The sequence below is a fragment of the Stegodyphus dumicola genome, chromosome 6, assembly GCF_044657685.1.
Source record: "Stegodyphus dumicola isolate Sdum_Otavi_A_Nest chromosome 6, ASM4465768v1".
NCBI lineage: Eukaryota > Metazoa > Arthropoda > Arachnida > Araneae > Eresidae > Stegodyphus > Stegodyphus dumicola.
This window is the reverse complement of record NC_140773.1, coordinates 105,325,669-105,351,091: the sequence shown is the minus strand read 5'-3', so window position 1 is coordinate 105,351,091 and position 25,423 is coordinate 105,325,669. Positions and strand designations below refer to the sequence as shown.

Below are 25,423 nucleotides of genomic sequence, written 5' to 3'. Positions count from 1 at the left end.
CTGCTATTCTTGCATGTAACTATACCAGGCAAGTTTACACGTGGCTCTTTGGCCCCTTAAAAATGCGGATCGCACAACAAACAATAGTTTCATTTTTTAAATATAATTGCAATTGAACAGAAATCCTGCTATGACACGCATTTCTGATGATCAAAAAACCTCTAAAACTCGGTGGCGTAACAGCCCTAATGGGCCAAGGCCTGCAGTGCCCGAAATCTGCTTTCTTGACCGTAGGCCCCGGTTTGCGTAAGCATATTCCCTGAACAAGTAAGTGATCAGCTTGTCGCAGGACCCCGGTTTTTCTGATTATCAGCCATTTTAAAATTAGATTCCATTATAAGATATTTTCTTCCTTCTTTCCACATGCCTTCATGGTGTAATTGGAAGTATACTCCGAGGTCCAGGATTCGAGTCCCGGTGAGAACATTGCACATTTTTCACGTCTCCTGATTGGAAAAAAAAAAAAAAAAAAAAAACCTAATGACTTTATTAGTGACCTTCCTGTTCGGGCACCGTTTCTAGAGTCATTAGGATTTTGATGCTGCAGACGTGAAAAATCTGCAGTTCCCTCGCCGGGACTCGAACCCTGAACCTCTTGAATGCGCGCCGAGTATGCTTGAAGTTACAGCATGAAAGCATGTGGAAAGGAGGGAGAAAATGCCTTATAATGTATTCTTTGAATATCTTAAAAGAAACACTTAGGTCATAAATTTAGTAAAATGTTTAACTTGGGACATTTTTCATTTTAAATGGCCGTGGCTTGCTATTTTATGCAAGTTTTTGGTTACCAGAAGTAATATTGTTTCCCATTACTTCGGATAATCGAAGTTCTGTCTCACTTTACTTCGAAAATACGGTGCTTAATAAAATTAAACGCCTTCATATACACAAATGAATATCCTAAAAAGTTTATAAAACATCTCGTTACATATCTTATAATATTATAATGATGATAACAGAATATTTTAATAAATGTTGTTTCACGTTTAGAAATGGATTCCCATTAAAGTTTCATAATTTTTAATATAGAACCAAACTTCGATAAACCGAAACTAGAAAAAAAAAACAAAGACACAAAATATTTGATTAATCGAAAATACGGCTTATCGAGAAAAGTTAATGCTCATCCCTAATCCGCGTTTTAATATTAATTTCGATTTACCGAAGTTCTGTTGCATTTATGATGCACATGGTCATGTTTTATCCATTCTGCATAAGAGAAAAATTAGGTAACGAACTTTTTCGTAAAACAAAAAAATTCTACAAGGATAAGTACTCGGAAGTAGAAATTGAGAAACACGTCCGGTTGCGTGGATTATTTATTACAAAAGTATTTTTGTAATAATCCACGCAAATTATTACAACTAGGCATCTGAATCTGGATACGACATCTGAATCTCGTTAAAAATAAAATATATCAGTATATCTGATTCAATACGACATCTGAATCTAGTCCAAAATTAAACATCGAAATTAAAAATACGTGAGACATCTTAGACTGGAAGCCCGAACGAAGAAAAAGTTTAAATATGGGCAGATTCTACAACGAAAGGAATATCAATTTACAAGTAAAATTGCGCAACTGTCTCGGCGAAACAGTCGCCTACGAACAAACTTCAATAAAACATACTTTCTACTTCCCACTGCCAACGGAGTGGCGCCACCTAGTTGTACGCCACTCTCTCAGGGCAATCCGTACTGCCATTTTGATTCTCATTTACTTCCGTGCAACTGAAACTGTTGCACTAGCTTGTTTCTACAAAACTTTTCACGATGTCCATTAAACGATGGAGGCCAGAGATAACCATCAAGTTTATCGAAGAGTATGCTAAATATCCTAACTTATGGGATCCAGCTCATCAAGAATACAAAAAGGCTGAAATGAGAATTTTTTCTTTAAAGCAAATAGCAACCGCGATGGCAAATTACGGCATCAAACTTGATGTGGCTGCTACTAAGGTAAAAATACGCATCATTCGAAATACATATATCAACGAATTGAGAAAAATGGCAGCTAGTAAAAGATCGGGGACAGGCAAGTATAGAACTAATCTCTATTGGTTCCGTGCAGCGGACAGCTTTCTGAGAGATGTTGTTAAGGTGAAGTACATATATTTCAATAATAAATAGTGAAATTAATATAGCTTTAGAAAATGTTATCTCATTAGTGTTTTTGCTCGTGAATATCAATTTTATGAATCTCTTGAGTGCAGGAATTGTATGATTAGGACTTAAAAAGGCCAGTGGACAAATGGATAGACCACTGAATGCCATTATAATCTGTTGCTTTAGAACAGGCACCTCAAGGCCGTTGCAAGCCACCTCCCCATTTGGGATTGTAGCTCATGTCGTGATCAGAGCACAGTATTTATTTTCTCCACATCTTTTTGCCTTATGAATCTTATATGTTTTATTTTTATTTATTTATTCATTTTTGAAACTGTAATGGTAAACCTCGGAGTATTAGCCTGTAAAATTAAGTTTCCAGATTGCAATTTTACTTTCATTTATTAGCTTACTTTTGAAAGTACAAAGAACCTGGATATACATGAAATGCCAAAAATACACGTAAAAGTAATAAAAAGGGAAAAATAAATAAACGTATCACGTACTCATCTTAAGATTTTTTGTTCAAAATCTGATAACTTTTATGAGTATCGTTATCAGATTATACAGAATATCATAAGCGTGGTTTCTTATAACTTCAAATTGTTTTCCGCGCACGTTGTTTTAGTGTCTAAATATTCCGCTGCTCGCTAATCTTTACGGTGAGCGCGATCAATGTGTAGAATAATCATCAACGAGAAAATGCAGTTATCTCTAAAAAATCAGTTACGAAGTCAAGCGTTGCTCTCGATTGCATCTCTTGTCATTCTGAGAATCAAAGAATCACATTCCTTCAAAAGCGTGTGCTCTATACCATATTTTACACGAACTCTCTGTCTTTATTTTTATTAGGTCTACATCTTTTCGTGGGCTTTTAAAAGATTGGAATTAGAGATAATAAATCTCGTTGGAGGCGTCGTAGACTTTGAAGCAACTCGCTAATAAATACATAACAACAATAGTAACAAAGTCAGGTGCAACATTCCACAATGCTTGAAGTGTTGGAGGGGGGCAGCAACATAAACTTGGAAGAGTGTTTGCTGATAAATGGATGACCTGAGACTGTCTGTAACTCCTAGGGAATGTAACTTGATATAATGTTGCTTTCAAGGATATTTTTTAAAAGACCACCAAATTTACGTGACATTAATTCCTAAATATCTGACTATTTATAAATGTGGCGTTTGCCAGGTATTTTATAAGGAAAAGGAGGAGGAAAACCTGATTTAATAATTGTAGATTTCCGCAACTGGTGTCAACATAAAAAAGTGCGTATTTGTAATGCAATTTTACCTACGAATTTTTTAGCAGAAACGTACATACATCGTTCGCAAAAACATGTTTATGTTTCTTGTGCCGTTTTAGCACAGTTTGTCAAAACTTTGTGCCAAATGGGCATGATAATTTCTGTAGATTTCTTAAAGCAATGAAATCCGAGATTGTGGGTTCTAAGAAATAAAATACAACAAAACTTCTCATTCTCCCTTAAACGACCATTTAAGAATGTGACCAGTATTGTTGAAAATATAATTAAATAACTATTAGTGAATCTCCCTCATAGTCACTGTTTGAGATGGTTATCTCCACAGAACACATAAATCATCTGGAACCAGAGATGGTGATCTTGAGAAGGTTTCACTGTAACAACTGCAAGGTATTTTATTTTAATTAATCAATTATTCTCCTTTAAGCCTAACTAATTTCTTCCTTCTTTTTTTTCTCTTTAATTTCTTTCTTCTTCTTTCTTTTTCCTCTATTTTCTTCTTCTCGTATTCCTACCGAAATGCAAATTAGTTTTTCATGCAAATTAATTTTTTAGTATTCAGTGTGTATTTAAGCTGAGAGTTCTGAATGTTTAGATTTATAACATATGACAGTCGCGTCTTGCTGTTATTCGCAAAACTCTCGACAGTTCTTCTTTGAACTGTTAAAGTTATAATTCGGACTTATATTAGCTACCGATGCTTTAAAACACGCGCCAATAAAATTCTGAGCCAGCTCAAATAGTCAAGATTATGTGAAATTTTAGCGCTCTGGTTATGTTAATTTAGTTACTCGCAAGGCAGCGGAGTTCTTTTTAGCACAAGTTGCGTCTGTTCTGTTTAAGTCTAAATTAAAAAGTTGTTTTAAACTTGTTCAGTATTTGTGAGTCGTTTAAGATAAAGCGATAATTCGCTATCAGTATACTAGGGTCTGCAGGACTTTAAACTTCCAGTTACAACAGAATACTACACAATAACAAAACAAAACTCATTCTCAAATTTTAGGGTATTCGTAAAAGATTTTTGTCTACCGAAATGCGTTATGTAGTGCGTTAGAAACATGTTTTATAAATTAGAAGAATGATGCAAACATTTACAAAAACTGCCACATGAATTATTGTACATTATACTTTTGTATTACGTAGGATATGTATGATACAAAGCCAAATAAAGGTATGAGTTATTAAAATTTACGCGTGTATAGTGTTTGTAAACTACCTAGTTAGTTAAGCAATGTACTGTTTTAATGTGAAAGACATCTTAAATGTCTAATCGAGGCATGAATAGCAACTACTCCAAATATTCGCAGGTTACAGTCGCGTGGATGATGAATGAAAGATCATGTGCGCTATAGAATGGAAAAACTAATCAGATGGCATGGGTGATAATTGCTGTCGCCGCGTCGCATAGCGTAACGTTGAAAATAAAATTGGATAGATAAGCTACTGAACTTTTCCGAATGTACAAATATATATGTAAGTGATGAAAAAGTGAAAAATACGTAGCAGTGTCGATGGCGTAGCATGAAGATAGCATACTACTGAAGAGGAAGAATTCTAATTGCGTAGAATGCTAAAATGTTGAATCCGTAATGAACAGCAAGCTTACTGTGGCCACAAATGTCAATTTAAATAAAAATGGAATTTAATCCGCCTCGACTGCCAAATTTCGTATTACGGATTCAACTTTAACATCCTACGCAGTCACCTCATTAGCATGGATCTACGTTCTATGAATTCTACATACTACGCCATCAATATTACTACGTCTTTTTCAGTACAACTAGCCAGTAGGATGTCGTAACTGATGGCAGTGTCTGTCATCCACCATCTGTCTCTTAAAATCCTCGACTTTGTAACGGACTTCAATAGAGGGGGGAATGAAAATATAACCTATTCAAAAGTTATCCACCGTCAGTTTATTAATCGAATGATTTTAAGAGGGTTCTCAAGTGTGCCAGCTTTCGAAATGATCCTAATGCTTTGAAAGTCAAAACTACATTGTGTGGATGCCGTAAAATCTTTCGCTTTTGCTTTTCCTAGTCGCAGTAATAGCATCAATAATTGGGCCTATTCTGAAATTTTAAAATGTTGTTTTATTAATGTATTGGGTTTTTTTTTAAATATTGTATCACTGTTTGATGAAAATATAGAATTAAAATTTTATGGTATCAAAAGATTTAACTTTTCATAATTATGTGTGATAAAATTAAGTAACGAATTTTAAGATATTTAAACGACTTTTAGGGAAGGATATTAAGATAAATAATTATATTTTGAATTTATGTTAAAAGAAATTTTAATTGTTGATCAGAATTTTTAAGTGAATGAAATAATTTTGAAAAATAGGTATAGAATATCATAAAAAATTGTGTTTTGAGTATTACTATAGAAAATATTACATGTTTTAATACAGAGCAGTGTAATAGTAACGAATAAAAATATGAGTAATTCGAGAAACTGTATAATTATCATAAATAGTATGGAATTATGTTAACTGATTTTAAAATTCATGAATGAGTATACATTCAGATAAACTTTGAAATCTCACACTTTTAATGTATAATTGTTATTTTTTAATATAATGGCATGAAGTTTAATTTTTTTAGATAAATGAAATGTTATAACGCAGTTCAAAAAGGCCGGTTGCCTTTAAACAAGGAACGGAGGCCTTTATAAATATCTGCCTTGAGCACCGCTTAACCATTAGTGAGTATACTAATAATTCGTTAATAAGGATTTGCTAATAGATGAAAATGTTTGTATTAAGAGAAAGCTGTGGGGTCTTCCAGTTTGTACAAAATAAGTAAATTAGAAATATCAGTAATAATAGAAAGCATAATTTTATTAGTGTCATGCCAAATGATGTTTCGAATTAAAAATTAATTTCATTATAATATTTTGAAATTTATTGTAATTTTGTAACGTAATTAATAGATGCACTTAAAATTTTTACATTTGAAAAGTTTTAAAAGCCTTCATTGTGGAGATTTTTTTTTGTTCTTGTTTCATATTCGCAAAATTATATGGTTCATATTATTATTGTAAGACAATGTAGAATATTATTTGAAAAATTTCAAAGACCTAACTTGAGCATTCAATTTGTTCGTCTTAAATTTTAATTTTTATATATTTTTGTAATTGCAGTTAACTAATTTGAAGATTTTTTTTTATAAATACAAACTTTGATAATCATACAATACTACAAGCAATTACCCTTTATTAAAGAAGGGAGATTTTTAAAGTCTGCTGTATTTATACATCCCACAGCCCTCAGCAAGTTGTAACGCTAATTCGCTTTGTAAGGACCTGCCCATTTTGATCAGAGTTGTAGTATTACTGTATTTTGTTAGTGATCGGTTATTATTTTCTAAAGTATATTTTACATTGCTTTACAATTAAGAAAATGTGGAGTATTATTTATGTGTTAAGTATAAAATTTGTATGAAATTTTAATACAAATTTCAAAAATATTTAAAGAAAATTTTGGTTTTATATAGACAACAACAACTTTTACAAATGATTTTGAAGCTAAGGATTGCAAAACATTATGATTATAATATTCAAGTAAAGATATTCCAGAACTGTGAACTTTTTCAGTTATTTCTTAAAAAAATGAGGATATTCTTTACAGTATTTTCACAGAAAAATGAACTGGCGTACTTTCAAAATTTCGATAGAATTTTAATTTGCATTTATTGTTAAAAATGGTATCTACAAGATTTTGTTATTTTAAAAAATTATTTAATCAAAATTCTATGTTTTTTTTCACAATTGTATTTTTCTTGCTTCGCTGATGCTTTAATGCTTTCTTCTAAAAAGGCTTTTCTGACTGAAGAGGGTGGGAGGAATATAAACTAAAAAATATGTAAATCAAAATTACAATTTAAACTAGTGGTAACTCCTTAATTCCCCCCTCTCTATTCTAAAAATCCTAATAACATTTCTGAACTGCGTCATTTCTAGATCAATCGATCTTGCATGGCTTGCGTAACGCTCATGACTTAACTAATTGGGAACCTGAACTCAAAATTTTGAGAAGTGAAACTTTTTTAATCTAAAACAAAACCTTTTCTTCTTGAGCCTACATACCGGATAACTGCGCGCTTTAGCTGCTACTTCTTTTCTTGTAAATACGCAGTTTTGCTGTGATCTCTTCCTATCGCGACAGTATCAAAAATGCAGATGTGTTGGAAATACCAAGTACAGTTAGAGTGCCAAGTGAATTGGAAATAAAATTGAATATTTAATCTTACTCGGCTGCCAAGTTTCCTATCATTATGGATTTAACATTTTAGCATTCTGCGCAATCACAATTCTTCCTTTTCAGTACGCTATCTGCGTGCTACGCCATTGACAGGTAAAGGTAAAGGTAAAAGTATAGGGGACACCAGCGATGTACCATAGGTCAACTGGTAATGCCTTCCCATACTAACTCTTTGAAAAAAAAAGGGGGGGAATTGCAAGTTTTATAAGAATTTGCATAGACTGAAGCTTTCCAAAAGGTCTAGAGTTTGCCTATTATGGTACATCGTGCAATCTCACAGTACACCCCGCATCCAGTATCTATTAAAAATAATAATGTACGGCATAAGTAGATTACAAAATAGTCGGAATACAATTTGAGATTCACAAGATAAATTGAGCATCTGATTTGGTGCAACAAAAATAGGAGATAAACATAATTAATAAACAGATAAACATAATGAGATAATTACAATTAGTACTGGCAACACAATGTTGAAATGAATTGTAATAATAATGCTAAAGAGGTGGGTGTCGATGGGTTATTTCAGATATATTGGTTTATTGCAGTTATTATAAAGTTCATGAGCGAAGCCATTTTGTCCATAATCACAGCATGTAAAAGTTCACTGAGTTTAAACAGTATGAGGACTTACACTTGACAGAGATCTAGGCCGTATGAAGAGAGTCTCTGCATAATTTTCTGAAACTTTGGATACTGATGTTTATCTTTAATTAAAAACCTTTGGAATGCCAGGAGGTCAGCTCTTGGGGATTTTATGTGAATATCCTCAGTTAAGGGGCATGAGAAAGTGTAATGATCAGGAGTTCCCTGTTCCCCACATATACAGATATCAGAATTTGCCAAATTTCTTGCGTAGAAATATGTGGGGAAGGGTCCATGTCCTGTTATAAAGTAATTTAGTGAAGGATTCGAGTACAGAGATGCGAAGCTTACATTGGGGATCAAGTTATATATGCTTCTTCCCTGTGGAGCATTGTTCCCCAAATCTTGCCAAGATTTTGAAGCAAGTTGTTTTAGTTGGTATTTGAAATTTGAGCGAGGCCACGGAATGATGATTTCAGTACCATCTTGATTAATAGTTGCTTCTTTAGCTAGTTCATCTGCCTGATCATTAGAAAATGGTCACTATGTCCTTTGATCCATGAAATTTGAATTTTGTAGTTTTGAATTTTGCCAAGAAGAGAATTTATGTCGGATATCAATGGAGTGGAAGGTAAGGGATTCTTAATAGCTGGAATAGCTGCTTGGGAGTCAGATTTTATGCTAAATTCGTTGAGATTTTTGAGAATGGATATTTCAATCGCTGCTTTAATAGCTGACAATTCCGCTTGGAAAACACTATTATTATTATTATGGAGATGGCCTTTCCATTTGATGATATTTGAGGGGCTAATTTGAAAAAAGACTGCGGAACCAACTTTTTCTTCAATTTTTGATCCATCAGTATAAGCAACTGGAGATAAACTTGAATTTTTTTTCAGACGTGGGGAATATTATTTTGCTGAAGCGAAGCGCTGGATGGATAAGATTGGAGTTAATTTTCTTTTCATAGTTGGATGGCCAAAAGGTTCGGTTGTTGAATTCTGCGGATTATTTAAGTTGAAGGACTTTCATATAGGCGCTTTCCATTTCTGCACTGATTGATAATGGAAGAGTACCAGCTAAAGTATCAAGTGCTAGATTTGAAGTTGTGCGATACGCTCGAGTAATGCAAAGAGTAAAAGACCTTTGAATTGAATTTAAACATTTGATCTTTCTCACTGTCATTGGTTGTGCTCAAATTTCAGCTCCGTAATTTACCATTTTTGAGATAAATGTTTTTAGAAGAATACGTGTTATATGGGGATTTAAGCCCCAGTTATATCCATGCATACGTCGTAGGCAGTTAGCTATTGATGTTGTACGAAGTTTAATATTTTATAGATGAGGAATCCAGGAGAATTTCTTGTCGATTGTTAAACCGAGGTACTTGATTGTATTCACAGATTTGATCTTTTGATTGTCAATTTTTAGAGCTAAAGCTTTAGTTATATTTTCCCTGGTTTATGGATCACTAAGACTTGGGACTTACTATGTGAAATTTGTAGTTTTTGAATTTTGCAAAGTTGGTTAAATAACTGGAGTGTTTCGTTGCAATTATTCTGTAAAATATCTCTGGTACGGTCATTTGTAATAAAAGCTACATCATTTGCAAAAGCTACAATTTTTGAGTGATCTGGCCATGGATAGGCAATGATGTTGTTGAAACTGATATTCCAGAGATCTGCACTCATGCAAGATCCCTGAGGACATCCTCTGACTTGATTACGCACAATTTCAATGTTGTTGTAAAGAATCATACTTTTTCTGTTTCTGAAGTAATCTTGAATAATTAGAAATAAATTTTGAGGGCACTTAAAGGAACGCAGCGCTTTTAAAACTGCTGGCCACCATAAAGAATCAAAAGCTGATTTTAAGTCGAGACATATTATTGCAGAATGAAGTTGGTTGATTTTATTGTTTCTGACTTGTTCAAGAGCTGAATTAATTGCATGACTTGTTGAAAGTAGGCTTCGAAATCCAAACTGGTTATTGCTTATTACGTTTTTGCTTTAGAAATGAAATTTTAGACGACCAATAAGACATCTTTCCGAAACTTTTCCCAGGGGAGGGAGAAGATTTATCGGATGATAAGATTTAGGTTCATCAGAGCTTTTATTCTTCTTATTGAAGAGCTATTGAAGAGTTCTTATTGAAGAATATTACCAATTTTCAGACAATTAGGAAAGGCAGATAGCTCTATACATCGATTACAAAAACTACAGATTATGTCGGGATGGGCTTGATTGATTAATTTTATAATGTGGTTATCGATGCCATCTGGGCCTGGTGCCTTTTTTAAAGCTAGGTTTTTAATTATTTGCTTTATTTCTTGTTTTGTGAAAGGAATATCGTTGTCTGTTTGTGGAATGTCATTGCTGACACGGATTCTGCTTTGAGTAGGAGAATCTTCAGCTAGATCATCTTTTAGAAAGACAGAGTCAAGAATCACATTTAGGGTTGAGAGAGTGGCATCCTGAATTTCAGCAGAACTTGAAAGCAAATTTGAGGGAAGTTGGATTTGCGACGGTTTAAATATTTTACTACTGGCGATCTTGTATAAGGTGCCATAAATTTCTTTATTGCTTGAACAATATTTTTGCCAACTTTTTAATTTAGGTTCGAGAATCATCTTTTTGTAGTTTGCATTTTCTTTTTTGAATTTGAGCCAGGCTTGGTGTCTTAATTCATCGTCAGTAATCGATTTCATTTTCCTTTTCAATGCTCTCGCCTTATGCTTCTGAGCGCGTAATTCTTTAGTCCACCAATTTATATGAAAGTAAGGTTTTTGCAGATCGTATTGGAAAGGTATTACACAGAGTTTTACGTTTGAGGTACACTCTCTATGGGAATGTTGTTTTGCGCAGATGGAACAGCAGGGTGGATTTTGACAGCTACGACTATTATGTCCAAGACCCTGACAATGAAGACAACGGGGAAGTGAAATGTAGGGACGGAAGGAACACGAGTTGAATCCAATGAAGACTCTTGACGAAGTAAAACAGTCACTAGAATCTGAAGAAATTTCTACAATCCAATTATTTGTATTTTTAGATCGGTGAACTGGAGAACACGAAATATCAAAATTATTATTTGACGTAATTTTCAGAAAAGCCGATTTGATATCTTCAGCAGCCGCTGAAGAGGGTACATTAAACACTATGAATTTGGTACTTTTGGGTTTTGAAGTACGAACAGTTACGGAGGCTTGTAGTTTTGAATTTTCAACGATTGAGCGGTGTAAGTGTTCTAAGTCTGCTTTCTTTTCGACACCGATTAAAAGCTCATTAGACTTAGTAGTACGAATATTATTGATATGAATACCCAGTTTTTGTGGATTAAGTGTCGAACTTAGTTGGTCTCTGATATCTTCAGGTGTTCTCTCTGAATCATTGGGTTTCAGGAGTCGAATATGATCTCTGATTTGACTTTTTGGAGCCTGTTTCAAAGAAATGTTTTTGGCGGTAGCAACGGCATAGGAATTTGGGGTTTGTTCTAGAAACTTTGTTTCGAATAATTTTTTAACTTCGTATTGTTGTTGCTGCAAATGTTCCTTCATTTCAGAAATAACTGTAGTATTTGAATGTTGAAGAGACAGTTGCTCTCTCAGTTCCGAAATTGTACCTTCGTGCTTTGTTAGAGTAAGTTCTATGCCAATGACAATGCTACGTCTTTTTTCTTTTTCATTATATAGATAGATAGATAGATAGGTAGATAAAACTATTGTGTCAAAAGGCAGCCGATTTAGGGGTTAGTGACGTTGAGTGCCGTACCGATGGGCCCCAGTTCGAATCCCGGAGAAAGTACTGGTGTTTTTAAATGTATAGTGTTTGTGTGGAAAGAGGGCTATCAAAACACAGTGAGCCGAACATCCTCTCGAGGTAGGGGAAGGTATGTAGGAGACCCTCGTACAGCCCCATGGGATATTCTGTATCAAAATTGGGACGAAGCTGCACAGATAGAAAAGCGGAACTACACCTGTACGACCAAAGATAAAATTCTGATGTCTGGCCCACCTGTACATGCATTTGCGTAAAAGTACCTAATTTATGCTTCTAGAAAAAACATTTCTTGCAATATGGTAAGATGGCAATTCTTTGCCAATGTAAATTTCAGTTTGTTAGAATAAAATAAATATGGTTAAAACGTGGTGCGTGTATCTTCCAACATGTAAATTTTTAACCTATAGGCAAGAATAAGTAAACTTCTAAAAGTATGAAACGTACCTTACAAAATGTAGCAAGCTACGATTATAACTTGCTATATTCTTACCAAATGCTAGTACAACCAAATCCTAATAAAGTGGTGCCTCGGATCGCGAACATCTTTCATCATGAGAAAATAATCTGAATAAAAAAAGTTCCAGATGACAAACAGCCTTTAGAAATATCAACACTCAAATCAGCAACGTTAAAGTGTCAAAATAAATGGATAATCGAAATTACTTCTGATACATAATTAACACTCAGAGATTTCTAGAAACAAGTTTTTAGTATTTTCCTTTGCTAAACGTTCCTTAACAAAGTGTGGCAGGAAGTAATTTATAGGATCACAAATTCAATTTGTAGAAGATAATGGCCAGATTGTGCAACAGGCAGAAATCTTGATGGGTCTGAAGATTTTTGTGCTACGTATGATATTGCTATTGCATGTAGGCGGAACCATGGACTTGGAAGTCAATAAGGAAGACTGGAAGAATTGTTAGAGGATCTTTAGCTCAGCAAGAAAGATTTGGAACAACTTCAAAATCAACAAAGAAAGGCGACTGTGGAGCAAGTTTGGTGAGAGGAAAGATATTAAAGAGAAGATGAACCTAATTCTTTGATCAGCGAAATTATGCAAAATGGGATATAATGTAAATTTTCATGTAATTTTATCATCCTGATAATGCAGTAACAACCTACTGCACAAGTATTTTCCGTGAGAGTGCCATATCTCACTTTTGAAAATTTTAAAACATAGACAAGATATCGGATAAATTTTGAACAAAACGGACATCCAGTGAGTCACAAGCAAAGTCGAAAGCCGCTAAGAGACAAAGATAAAATAAAATGCCCCAGAAAGATTGTTATCTGATGTTTTAATGTAAGGGGCCTCCTTATCCAACAATAACACTTCTTTCTTTCTTGTTCCTCATCTTTCTCCACTTATGTCGTCACTCTTCTTCCTATAGGTATAAAAGCTATTTCTCCCGCCTTCCTAGCGTGCATTTGTGGTGTAGAGGCTCTGCACACTGAGCCGGTATTCTAGAGGTCCGTGGTTCGATTCCCGGCGAAGGCGTTTGCTAATTTTTCATCTTGCCTGCTTTAAAAAAAAATACCTAATGTCTCTACAGTGGCGCCCGAACTAAAAGGGTGTTGGATGATGTTTCTCCTCACCCAGGATTTGGCGATTGGGTCCCTTAAAAACTCCAGTCGTCCTTTAAAAGGAGGAGTATATAAGGTATTTCTCCCGCCTTCCTAGCGTGCCTTCGTGTTGTAGTGGTTGTGCACACTGAGCCGGTATTCCAGAGGTCCGTGGTTCGATTTCTGGCGTGTCCGTGGCGATTGCTCATTTTTCATCTTGCCTGCTTCCAAAAAATGTCTAATGTCTCTACTACAGGTACACTGAAATTAAATTAAATTTTCATTTTTTTAAAATCTGTTTAACATGGTGTTGACCATATTTTGTCTTAGATTTAATGATTTCTATTTGTTTTCTGTCCTGAATTTGTGAATTAGGTACTTTAGTAAATTTTCAATAGGCAATCGTCTGTTGTTCAGAATTCAAGTGGGCACCATTTTTACAAATTAGGATGTTCTGCGACCACACCTTACTCTTTTCACCATGGAAAGCAGTTTTTTAACTTGAAATAAAGCTAATTAAAATTCATTTAATTTCATCATAGTATTAAATTAATAGAAGAAAATTTGTGTTTGTTTTTAATAATTCGCTCTATTAGAATTCTTTATCGTATTAATTAAAATTTAAATAAACGTTGGCACTCATATTAATGCGATGGATGAGGCTGCCAATTCTTTCCCAGCTGTTATATGTCTGAATGTGTGCTGGTAAGCTGAAGTTTGAAATCGGTACATGTACCAAGTAGTCGATTTAGTTTTTTTACCCGAGTCAGAGATGAAAATCCTTTTCTACGCAGATACGAAAAGCAAACTGAATTATAATTTTCAGCAGTAGTGTGGCGCATGCAGTTAAGTTGAATTTTATTTTTTGTATCATTTGAAAATCTAGAATTACTAGGGCATTCCTCGAGGACGACTTGCAGTTAGTGGACCACAGACTGAGAAACGCTGCAGTAATCCATTTTAGATTATTTCCTTTGGGAATAATAATTCCGGTTTATGAACATTTCGGATGACAGACGGCATTAAGGAACGAATTAAATTCGTGAACCGAGATTTCATTCTATTCTTTAGATAAAATGTTAACACCTGCCATTTCCATTAATGACTGCCAAGTGAGCAACAAGAGTTTTAATTTAACATAATATGTGCGTTATATCTACATATAGCAGTGTATTCCAAATTTTCTTAACTTGCGACTCAGATGCATGTAGTTGCTCTGATAAAAGCAGTATAAATGAAAATTCCTTCAAGAAATCAATGTAACAACTAAGCAAAGATAATAAACACATATCGTTAAATAATAATACATGTCAGTTTATTAATAATTGTAAATTAAGTTTGTAACATTCTAGCTAAAATAAAGTTCCTTGTGAGCTAGAATATTGACGAATTATGTAGCGACTGTTCGCTGAATCGTGAGTTCGTGCAGAATTAACTCACGGAGTTGGCCCTTATTTAAAGATCACCGGCGTGTACTAGCAGACTTGCAGAAGTACGTCCGGTAGAATAGCAATCTTAAACTAATAGGAACAACGTGGTCGAAAGGCAGAACACGCTTTCCTATTGAAGTGACCCAGACTTCAGCTTAAATACTCGTTTCTACCTCATTTGCATTAATCGTAATCCTGAAAACTCATCCTGGCAGGGAAACATAGGTGGGAATTTAGAATGGGCTTGTTCCCAAAATAAAAATAACTGTTAGAAAAACAAAATAAAATTTTGCAAATTCTAATTATAAGTCTAGTAATACTGTAATACACCTTCAATCAGGATTAAATTGCATGTGTAATTATGAATAAATATGTAATACAAAAAAGCGTATTCCAAAACTTTTCGCTACCCACTAAACATTGTCTCTTGGTTTACACTTTATGACCATTGCTATATCTGGTTTAACCGTCCTTTAATAGCTTGCATTATGCAATTTCCTTTATTAATTCTTTTACTAAAGTTTTCATGCATAACTATGCAAAAAGGATTCTATAACGTTTAACGCGGACCACCAAAAACTGTCTCTTTAGTCCTTTTAGTAACTAGTGCTATATATGGTTAAACATCCTTTAACGATAACTTACATAGCTTTAAACTACTAAATTAGCATAACTCATTATGCTGTTAACTCATTTAGTCCTATGAATGAACATATTAAGCAGAATTCATTCTTTTGACCTATGGGCTTACATGTGTTGGAATCAAATTTCATTGTAGTGGCTTATAAAATTTTTCGTTGCTGTGATCCATTAAGAAACGAAAGCTCAATAAGTACTTCTTTTAAAACAATTCAGATTAAACTCCAGAATTTCAAAATACCCTTGCCCCGCTTGGGTTGTTTCTGTTCTGCGTTATATCGTACCGAAAGGATTAATTAAAAGACCGACCAATTCACAGATATGACACGTATTAAAGAATGCCATTTGTAAAAATCTGTGTCAAATAACTCGCATCATAATTCTTGGAGAATCACAATACTTTATTAAAATAATAGATATCCTTGTGTTCTTTTAATTCAGTATTATATTAATTAAAAGAACAGAGGAGTGGGTAAAAGATGAAGGACTTCTTCACAAAGCTGTGAATTAAAAAATCTAAATATTCTTAGTTTTAATCTGCAGGGTTAAAACCTTTTCAAGTTAAAATTATTATTAGGCATTTTGACATAACAAAGAATCGAAAGCCGCTGTAAATTAAATTTATTTTAAGGCGTAGTTTTAATGAATGAATGAAGATGTGATGTCACTTCACACGTATATAATCCATATTAAAAGGCTTTGTTCTATGCGCCTTTAATTCATGGTATTCATTTTTACACCTCTACTTATCTTTCTTTCAGATCCTTCCGATGCTTAAATTCCTTTTTCTTCAACAACACTGAGTTGTTCTCAATTGCGATTCTCGAACAAGATTAATGAATGTCGAAAAATTCCTTAGCGGGTTATCGATGATTGTTTCGATTATATTTGAAGTAGTTAAATGCAATAAAATCAGCTTAGTACAAACACCAACTTTTCCAATTAATTCTGTTGTTCTATGGAGGTGATCGCTTTAAAGAAGATTATCGGTGGCTGCAATTCTATTATCTCTGTTCTTAGACATAGTGATGTTTAGAGACGACTATCTTAGAAAAGTTGTCGCCAAGAAGGTTTTTAGTGTATTTTAATACTTTGTACCATTTAAAATGTGTTCTTGATTTTAAAAAATTGGTTTTTCTACTAAGAGTATAGGTGCATCATGACAAATATTCCGATAATCTTGCGTGGGGAAACTGAAGGGGAATATTTCATTATGGGAAAGCTTAACAAGGCTTATCGATATTTACATAAGTTATGCAGGATTCTTTGATAAACAGGGTACTTTTAATATTTCTTAAGAAATAAATTCTTTCATCTACTTACATTTACGAATAAAAACTAAACATAAAAGAACTTAACATCATATTTGCCGGAATGTAAGCCGAGTTCCCTCACTCCCCCTTAAAATGACCTTCTGAAATTTCTGTCCGCCCATTTCATATGCTCAACCTAACGTTTAAAAATTATGTGTAGTACATTTACTTAGCTTTATTTCGAAACAAATACTTAAAGACGTAATCATCTCAAACAAGCTGTACTTATAAGAGATTTTCAGTATATCATGCTAAATATATTTGGGAGCCTATGTATGAAATCTTTCTTTTTCTCGTAAAACGCCCTGAAGAATTAACATCTTTTTGTATGAAAGGCCATCTTTAATGCTGTCCAGTAGGGTCAATAATTCATACCTTAGAACGAAATATCTTATTTTCTGAAAATGACAACCGTAATGTGACAACCTCAATGTAATAAAATATGCTAAACGCTGTTCAGGAAGCCCGAGCAAACAGATTGCCCGTATATGAAGAACAAGAATTTCGCTTGTCACTGCTGCTTGCGTACAGCTTTTGTATTTCCATCTTTATTCTTTAGTACATAGCCTATAGTTTTGCAGTCTTTGAATATAATTCTTAATAGTTAGGACAAGAAGGTTGCTTGTTGCAGTGGACAGATCTCTGTTGAAAATTAAAACTAATCAATCACAAAGCTGTAACCGCTTTACAAAAATATTTTCGTAGCAGATGCAAGCTGTGCTTCAATTCATAGTCCATTGAAATTAAATGGAGTGAGTTGTAATATGGCAACAAAGAAATACCCTGCTTAAGCTAGTATGAACTAGCTTAAGCTGACAACAGCCTGGTATCTCAACTCAGACAACTTCAAAAACTCGCTTAATTCATCGATGTAGAATAATAAAATGTAATTTATAAAATTGTAAGAGACTTTTCTCCATCCTTACCTTGTGCCTTCGTGATGCAACTGGAAGAACGTCTGGCTAAAAGTCGAGAGGTCCGTAGTTTGAGGCAGAGGGTAGAATGGATTTTTTTCTACTTCCTGCTCTAATAAATATCTAATCACTCTACAAAATGTTCTGTCAATAAAATCATTTCTTAGTTAATATAGAAATATTATTCAATAAAATGTAAGAGATCTCAGATGTTATTTTTCGCTTTCATAACACATTGTGCACGAGTGACTTTTTCAAAAATCTTTTAATTGTTCCGACGAAGTTTTTATTCAAAAATTGTTATGCGCATTTATATATCTCATCCTTATTAAATTGGAACCTTATCTGATTTTGTATTTTCAGCTTCCAGTTGAAGTGACAAAATACTGTGAAGAATCAGATGACAGTTGCAGTGTAACGGAAGATTTGGCATCAGGCGAAGCGGTCATCGAATTCTTGCAAACCGAAGAAAAGGCTTCCAGAGGCATTACCGAGGAGAAAACTGAAACCGCAGATTACCTTTTAACGTCAGCTTCCATTCATGAAAACGATCCAACACCAAGACTTTCTTCACAGAAACCTTCTGAATCTAGCCTATCATCGTTTAAAACGAAAGTCAAGAAATTTCACCCAAACTCAGAGCAGCATACTGATGTTTCATCCTCTTATGCAGAGCTTCAGTCCTCATCTTCATGGTCAGGTGAGGACGAGTTTGAACTTTTCGGACGGAGTTTAGCTTCACAAATGCGACAGTTGCCTCTAGTCTACGCTTTAGAGCTGGAAGCTGAAATACAGAATTTGATAGTCCAGAAAAGATTAAAGGTAAGTTCATAAATAAGGATAAAGATGCAAAAAACGTATGATTGACGGAAATTAAAAAATATTTATTTTAAGTACAGGGTGACAGTCGGAAATATAAGCATATGCAGTATGTTATTTAATATTGGAGAAGGGAATGGTGAATAATATATTAAACTTGAAATTTGAGTTTTTTATTTCAATTAAAAATCATATGTCGGAGCTTATATCATTAATCTAGATGGTGCTAGGGATTTAGCAGCAAAATTACAATTGCAGCAGTGTCGACTGCATATCAGAATGATCATGACGACATGACACTGGACAAAGTTGATTTTAATAGCCCTCAACTAACAGAAAAGTAGAAAGAGACTGCTTGTAACGAGAAATATCCAGAAAAGGAAATCTCCTGAAGGATTCACAGTGACACCAGTGTAGCAACATCGGTAAAGATGATGGAAACGGTACAAAACTCAAACATATTGTGGTGGTAAAAATAATCTGGTTGGAATTATTCTGTATTAATCTTCAGACTGAAAATTCAGATTTTCTCGATTTCTTTAACCATAATAGTGTCATAAAAATGACGCGATGGACAGCTTGTAGCCATATTTCCGACTCTCCCTGTGCATTCTAGTACTGTAATAGCTTCTTAATGAAGAGCAAAAAAGTGTTTTTAACTCTAACACGATTTAACGATGAGAGTATACGCCTTTCAGATTGCGTGTTATTATTTAAATTTTGTCTTTGGTTCAACATTCAGTGCGTAAAGACATGAAGAGTGAAAATATCGCTACGTTTAAGATAACTAAAGATTCTGCTAGCTGAAATCTTCCATAATATCTTTATTCTTATGCACTTATGCTTTGATTAGTCTTTTAAACATATGAAATTTCAGTTCTGCATTATGGAACTTTGTCCAGAAGATGTACTTACCAAATATCGTCTATGGTCATTCCTCATGCTGAGACTGCATCTTACAATTTGGTCACAAGCAACTATTTCTCTGTTACAATAACATTTACCCTACTGTTTAGTTAAAGTTTTCTGCATTATACTGCAGTTAAGTCAATCATCTAGCAATACAACAATTGCCTGTTTTATTGAGTCAGCATGACTCAGTCAAGTTATGTTTTTAGTTCTGAGCAGATATTTGGATATTCAGATGAGTTAAAGCAAGAATGTTAGAAATTATTTCCTATTTTAGATTTTTCGTGAATTATGAATTAATATTAGTCAAAATTGTAAAGATTTAAATGAATAATATCAAAACAGTGTATTTCCAATTTTTATCTTCATGGTGGAATATCACGAAAAATCAGTTTTGTCATTTTTTTTCAGATAACTTATATCACAAGCAATTGGCAAGATCGTCAAGAGATTACATTATTATCAATATTATTAACTAATGTATTGTAATGAAAATGTTTCAGAAAACAATGCGCAGACGCTGTACATGTGAAGTTTCTGAAGTAAGGGGGAAATTTTGGCTGAGAAAGATTATAGTAGCGTATTTTTTATCCACTAAGCTTTGAAAAGAAAATATTCAGACCAAGTTTTTATTATTGTAACCATTATATTAAGCTAAATACCACACATTAATATTTTTGCTCCAGTGTGGTATTTTTCATTATAGGCTAAAATCATTATAGGTCGTCATTATCATTTGATTATAGGTAATCTTATTAGTTCTAACACTTTATTTGGATTCGCTGAACATTTTTAGTGACAACGTTAGATCCTTCTCTTATGCCTTAGGGTTTATTGAAATTTTTATGTAGTTATCTTTTCCCCAGCAACATATGAAAGATCTAATGAAAGAGCCCTACAGAGGGTTGAGTACAATTACTTTTCGAGATATTTATGTATATAATATTTTCTTGAATAACATGTGTTTGCTTCGTATCATCGCACCTCATAACTATTTTTAAATTTCGGAATTTGTGTTGAACTTTTGAAACTACAATTGGAACTTGAAAACATTGTTGTTCAATCAAATTTCTTCTGAAGAAATTTCTGGAAGCTTTAAAATCTCTGTGTTGAGTTTATCTTTTATTATGAGATTACTGTAATATCCTTGATTAGGTTAGAAATTTTGTATTATTAAATAATGAAGAAAAGCATCTTACATAGATTACGATATAATAATAGAACTGGAACGTACTTCCAATCATTATAGAATAATAAATGTATAATATCTATAAATGTTCAATAAACAATTTTTCTAACATTACTTAGGACACGTGTTATCATTAAATAGCTATTTGCTGATACTTTAGGAACCACGAGATTTGCATGAGATCTCACAAAAAGATTCCCATATCAAAAGCCAAAAAATTAAGTTCCTAGAAATATAGACTCTTAAATATATTGCGTAGCTTATCCCCATTAAAACAATAAAACAATATTGGTTTTAGTATAACTTTTGCTCTTCAAGATCCTATTGAATTCATTGTGTTTTGCGTAGAAATCTGCGTAGAAACTAAAGGATTTTTTATTATACTTTCTGTTGCTTTCATACTGCTGAGTTCGGGAGTTAAATGTCTTTTATTTTGAAAATATTAAAATAATGTAAACGGTTTTAGTTGACTGTCATAAAGCTACAGAAGTGCTGTTACTATAACAGCCATCTCAAACTTTATCAGCAGTTCGGAAGTTTCTTCATTTACTTCGTCTTAAGTATACTCCAAAATTTCTGCTTCATGATTATTTTGCCATGTTGTTTCCCTTTTCAATGTATAACTCTTGTTAATGTAATTAGAGCAAGCCTTCTCTAAACGAACCACCCATGGTTTCAGATCCTTCCGTAGAGGTAGTTCTCTTAGACAGATAGTATTCAGTGCTTACTTTTATTCATATTCTAAGAAGTACTGGTCGCTTATATAAGTGACCAGTACATATACAGTGGTCTTAAAGAAATAGTCGCTAAGAAAGAGATTAACACTATATTATCGAAGGTTTTTCGACAAAATATCGCAATAAGAATTCCAGCTTTTTATGGGCATAAAATATCATTCTTTTGGCGTAGCTTAGTTGATTGTTTTGTTTTTATTTCCAAAATTCAAATGTATATAATACGGGGATACTAATTTCTATCAACTAAAAATATGAGAGAAAAGTTTTAAATATTTAACAGTTTAACAAACATGTATCAAAGAAAATACCACGAGCTGATCATTTAAGCAAGAACTACGATGATCTACTGTCGTAAACAATCCCCATTTTTGTGATAGTCTTCCAAGGTCTTTATCCTTATTATAATCATGGTCATGCTTTTAGATTTGTTTTAATATCAAATCACAAGCGATAACTTATATTAGTTGTACTGTTGAAAAATATTCTGCATTTCAATCTCAAACAGATATTTTTTTTCTTCTTTCTATAGGTACTTCGTAAAACAACAGAGAAAGCAGCACGTGAAACTACTTCTGTTATTTCATCTAAAAGACCTGTCCTGTGTACCGTCGATATTTCAAAAGAACTGGTATGAGTTTCAAAGCAGATGATGATGAATCGCAATAAAAACGGAGATTTTTTTTTTACTGTAGAAAGGCGTCATTATAATATAATGAATATTCATTCGTTGCTGGAGAAATATATACCTTAGTCATTATAAATTCTATCGACTTCTGTTTTAAAAATTCAAATGGTTAATAAGCAAGTCACTTATAGTATTTTAACAGGTTTAATCTAGTAGTTGGAAATGTTATGGTATTATATTCCGCTTCTGCATTGCAATGTCTCGACTGTATTTGCGGTTTATCCCACCCTTAGTAACATAATTCTTAAATATTAAAGAAATAAACCGCTTATAAATTACGAAACGCGTTCATGCGAAATGGGAAAGTAGCACAAAAGTGAAACACAGTAACCCACATGCTCAAATAAAACTATCTTCCCACAGCAATCTGGACCGTGGCCCTAAATGCGGGTGTGTGACTCTTGATATTTTAAGTGCCTTATGTAATGCTACAGAAACTATTTGGATTTATCGAAGAAAAAAAAAATCTGATGTGGACACCATGTGACTTCCTGGTATGGCTGTACTTCATTTAAACTTATTTTCTCGAATTTTACTAGAAATACAGTTCTATAATTCAATGAATTCAGTCCTCACTTCGCGGCAAGGGAAAAATACTTAAAAGCTCAAAATATCCTCTTTAAACATTGTAAAATACAGGAAAACGTAAAACACCAAATACAGTTAAAAAAGTTTTTAAAAAATTTTGCAATAAAATTAGAGTTTCTATGAAAGAACAAGCAATTCGGGAAACGAGCAGAAAAACAAAATTTTCGGTGCGTAAAAATGTAAAGTTACTTTTTAGTCTCACAGAGCAAAAAGACTCTGAAGTTGGTAGGCATCGTTATAAAGACTATTAAGTTTTTCGAAGCAGAGATGAAAAATCATTGAGTGCTCTCCTTGATTAGAACAAAGATCTTCCGTTTGCTATGTTCTTTATACGTCTTAACTGCTTACACCATAAATATTTACGCCGAGGAATGCAATGATTTGTTTCAGTTTCACTCAAATGCTTTGTTGAAACAGAGTTTTTTTGTTGTTCTGTCATTTCATTCTTCAAAACCTGGTTTTATATTTTTCATCTGCTGTATCGGCTATCGAAATTTAGACTGAAATATCAGAAACCGTTTCTTCCACACACAGGAAAGAGAGAGAGAAAAAAGTTCTATATATATAATGCAGTTTACAGTACACTTCATTATTATTTAACTTAATGTTCCTAATATCTTGCTATACGTAATTTATCAATATCGCTTTTCATACATCCTATTGGGTATCGTCTACCATTGCGATGATCACGGTAAGTCACAGAAAGCATTATTCTCAGAAACGTAACAATATTGCAGTTTTAAATATTTAAAAATATTTTTTCAGTATTTGCTGTTAGGAAGTTGTAAAAGACTCAAAGTAATCAAATAAATTATTTTTATCAATGAAAGCTTCAAACTTCATTACTTTTTCAGGGTATTCTAAATAATTTTATTACTCATTTTTGTTTAATAAGAGACTCAAAACAAACTAGATAAATATATGAAACACACATATTCATAATGATCATCTGAATGATGACACATATTCATTATGAATATGACACATATTCATAATGAGCCTGAATCATCAACGCTAGAAACTTTTCTGTTGTATTATTAAAATATAAACGAAATATAAAATATGAATAAATATCGCATTTAAAGCAGCGCGGTTCCTTTTCACTGGCCTTGTAATCTCTTCGACGAAAATTACTTGCTCAACATAGATAAAAGATACTTAGGAAGTTGAAGATTATCTAGAAGAAGAGCATGGAAAACGGAAATTCATAATCTATGTCAGCCCTTTCTCCATTTTCCCCCAATTCTCACTACTGAACTCTGACCGGAAAGAACGAGCGGGAACATAATCTGTGAAGACAGCTAATGTTATTATGTGAATGTCCTACGGCATTGTTTTCTCGTAAGCCGTTGATGTGACGGTTATGATGAGGATCTACGACTGCATGGGTTTAATTGCTTTTTCAACATTCAGGGAAAATACACATCCTTTATCAGTTACACCGCTCATGATTCTCATGAGTGGTCTGTCTTCCTCCATCTTTTTTTTATTATAGCTTGCTTAATTCCACTTAAGATACACCTTTCATAACCAGATAACATTAGCCGGAAGTACTGGAGACTCTAATAATGTGCCTGATAATGCGATTTAAAGAAGGAGTGAATTGGGCATAAGGACTTTTCTGAGAAGATGAAACAATGGAGTGGCGTGTGGAGAAAAAGATGTGTTCGAAGGGACACGTGGAGGAATGTAAAACTTTAATTCTTCTTGAGAAGCTTGTGCGTTTGGGAGAACAACATTAAAGAACTTTTAAAATTCTAAAAATCTGATACTATCCATAAGACAGCTGTTAAATGGGAAAGGAAACCCACTTTTTAAAGTTGTATTTATTATTGTAGTTTCTGAATCCAGGTAATCAGCTTCCTGTATACTGATGTTTAAGTTCATCTGAGTCTGTTGCTGCTCATAGATCTTCTGTCACATTCTGTCACATTTTCCAATTCTGTCACACTTTCATTGAAAACATTCTGGTGAACCTAGTCTCTCTATTCTCATATTGTAAGTCTCTCGAAAGGACTTTAATTTTTCTCAATTCACTTTAGGAGGTGTTTAAATTTGCATAAGTAAAACATTATAAAAATGTGCCCAAAACTTGTGTTTTCCTTTTTCTGCAGTAAAGAACTTCTAATACTACAAAGTGTAAAGACTTTTTCAAAAAATCATATTAAAGAAAAATGCAATAAATTTTCCTGTTTGAGCTATCAGTACTGCATAAATAATTTTTTAAATCTAAAATTGGACTAACTGAAAAAATTTCACTAAATTTTTAGATTTTTTATTAAAAGTCATTATCCGAAATTTTGCGACTTAAATATTATTAAAAAAAATCAGTATTTATATTGCTGATTTTTTTAGAATATTTTCAGTGATATAACAAGAACTTGATTTATTGTGCTTATTGAATTATCAAATTTATAAACTAATTTTACTAAAGTTTGCTGAATTTTCTTTACAATAAAAATAATAAATCTTAAATTTTGTTTTATCCCGAAACTGCTGAGTAAATTTATAAGAATCTATTTATTTATTTATAAAAGGCTTACATTAAATGTGTGCATGCGATGATCCAAAACTTAAGATCTTAAATCATTAAATGTATTAAAAATCATTTCGCAGTACCAAATTTTTCGAAAGTTTAC

At 33.2% G+C, this 25,423-nt stretch overlaps 1 protein-coding gene across 3 annotated transcripts; it reads left to right on the top strand.

The window, feature by feature from the left end:
- The first annotated feature begins 1,686 nt into the window (after positions 1 to 1,686).
- On the top strand, positions 1,687 to 25,081 carry LOC118190909 (uncharacterized). 3 transcript variants are annotated; one of them, XM_035361712.2, is made up of 3 exons: positions 1,687 to 1,959; positions 18,221 to 18,679; positions 22,041 to 25,080. In XM_035361712.2, the coding sequence occupies exons 1-3, from the start codon at positions 1,774 to 1,776 to the stop codon at positions 22,143 to 22,145; spliced, it is 750 nt and encodes a 249-aa protein (XP_035217603.1). In that variant the 5' UTR covers positions 1,687 to 1,773; the 3' UTR covers positions 22,146 to 25,080. The 3 variants fall into 3 exon arrangements, with proteins under 3 accessions (XP_035217603.1, XP_035217596.1, XP_035217618.1); XM_035361705.2 differs by having other exon boundaries at positions 1,688 to 2,100; positions 22,041 to 23,733; XM_035361727.2 differs by lacking the exon at positions 1,687 to 1,959 and adding an exon at positions 2,967 to 3,760 and having other exon boundaries at positions 22,041 to 25,081.
- Positions 25,082 to 25,423: the final 342 nt, after the last annotated feature.

What these genes read in the sequence shown, in the direction of transcription:
- LOC118190909 (XM_035361705.2), top strand. Translation starts at nt 1,774, where the DNA reads ATGTCCATTAAACGATGGAGGCCAGAGATAACCATCAAGTTTATCGAA. An exon ending in TTCTGAGAGATGTTGTTAAG is followed by an intron (nt 2,101 to 18,220) that starts GTGAAGTACATA and finishes TTGTATTTTCAG; the next exon opens with CTTCCAGTTGAAGTGACAAA. An exon ending in TAGTCCAGAAAAGATTAAAG is followed by an intron (nt 18,680 to 22,040) that starts GTAAGTTCATAA and finishes TTCTTTCTATAG; the next exon opens with GTACTTCGTAAAACAACAGA.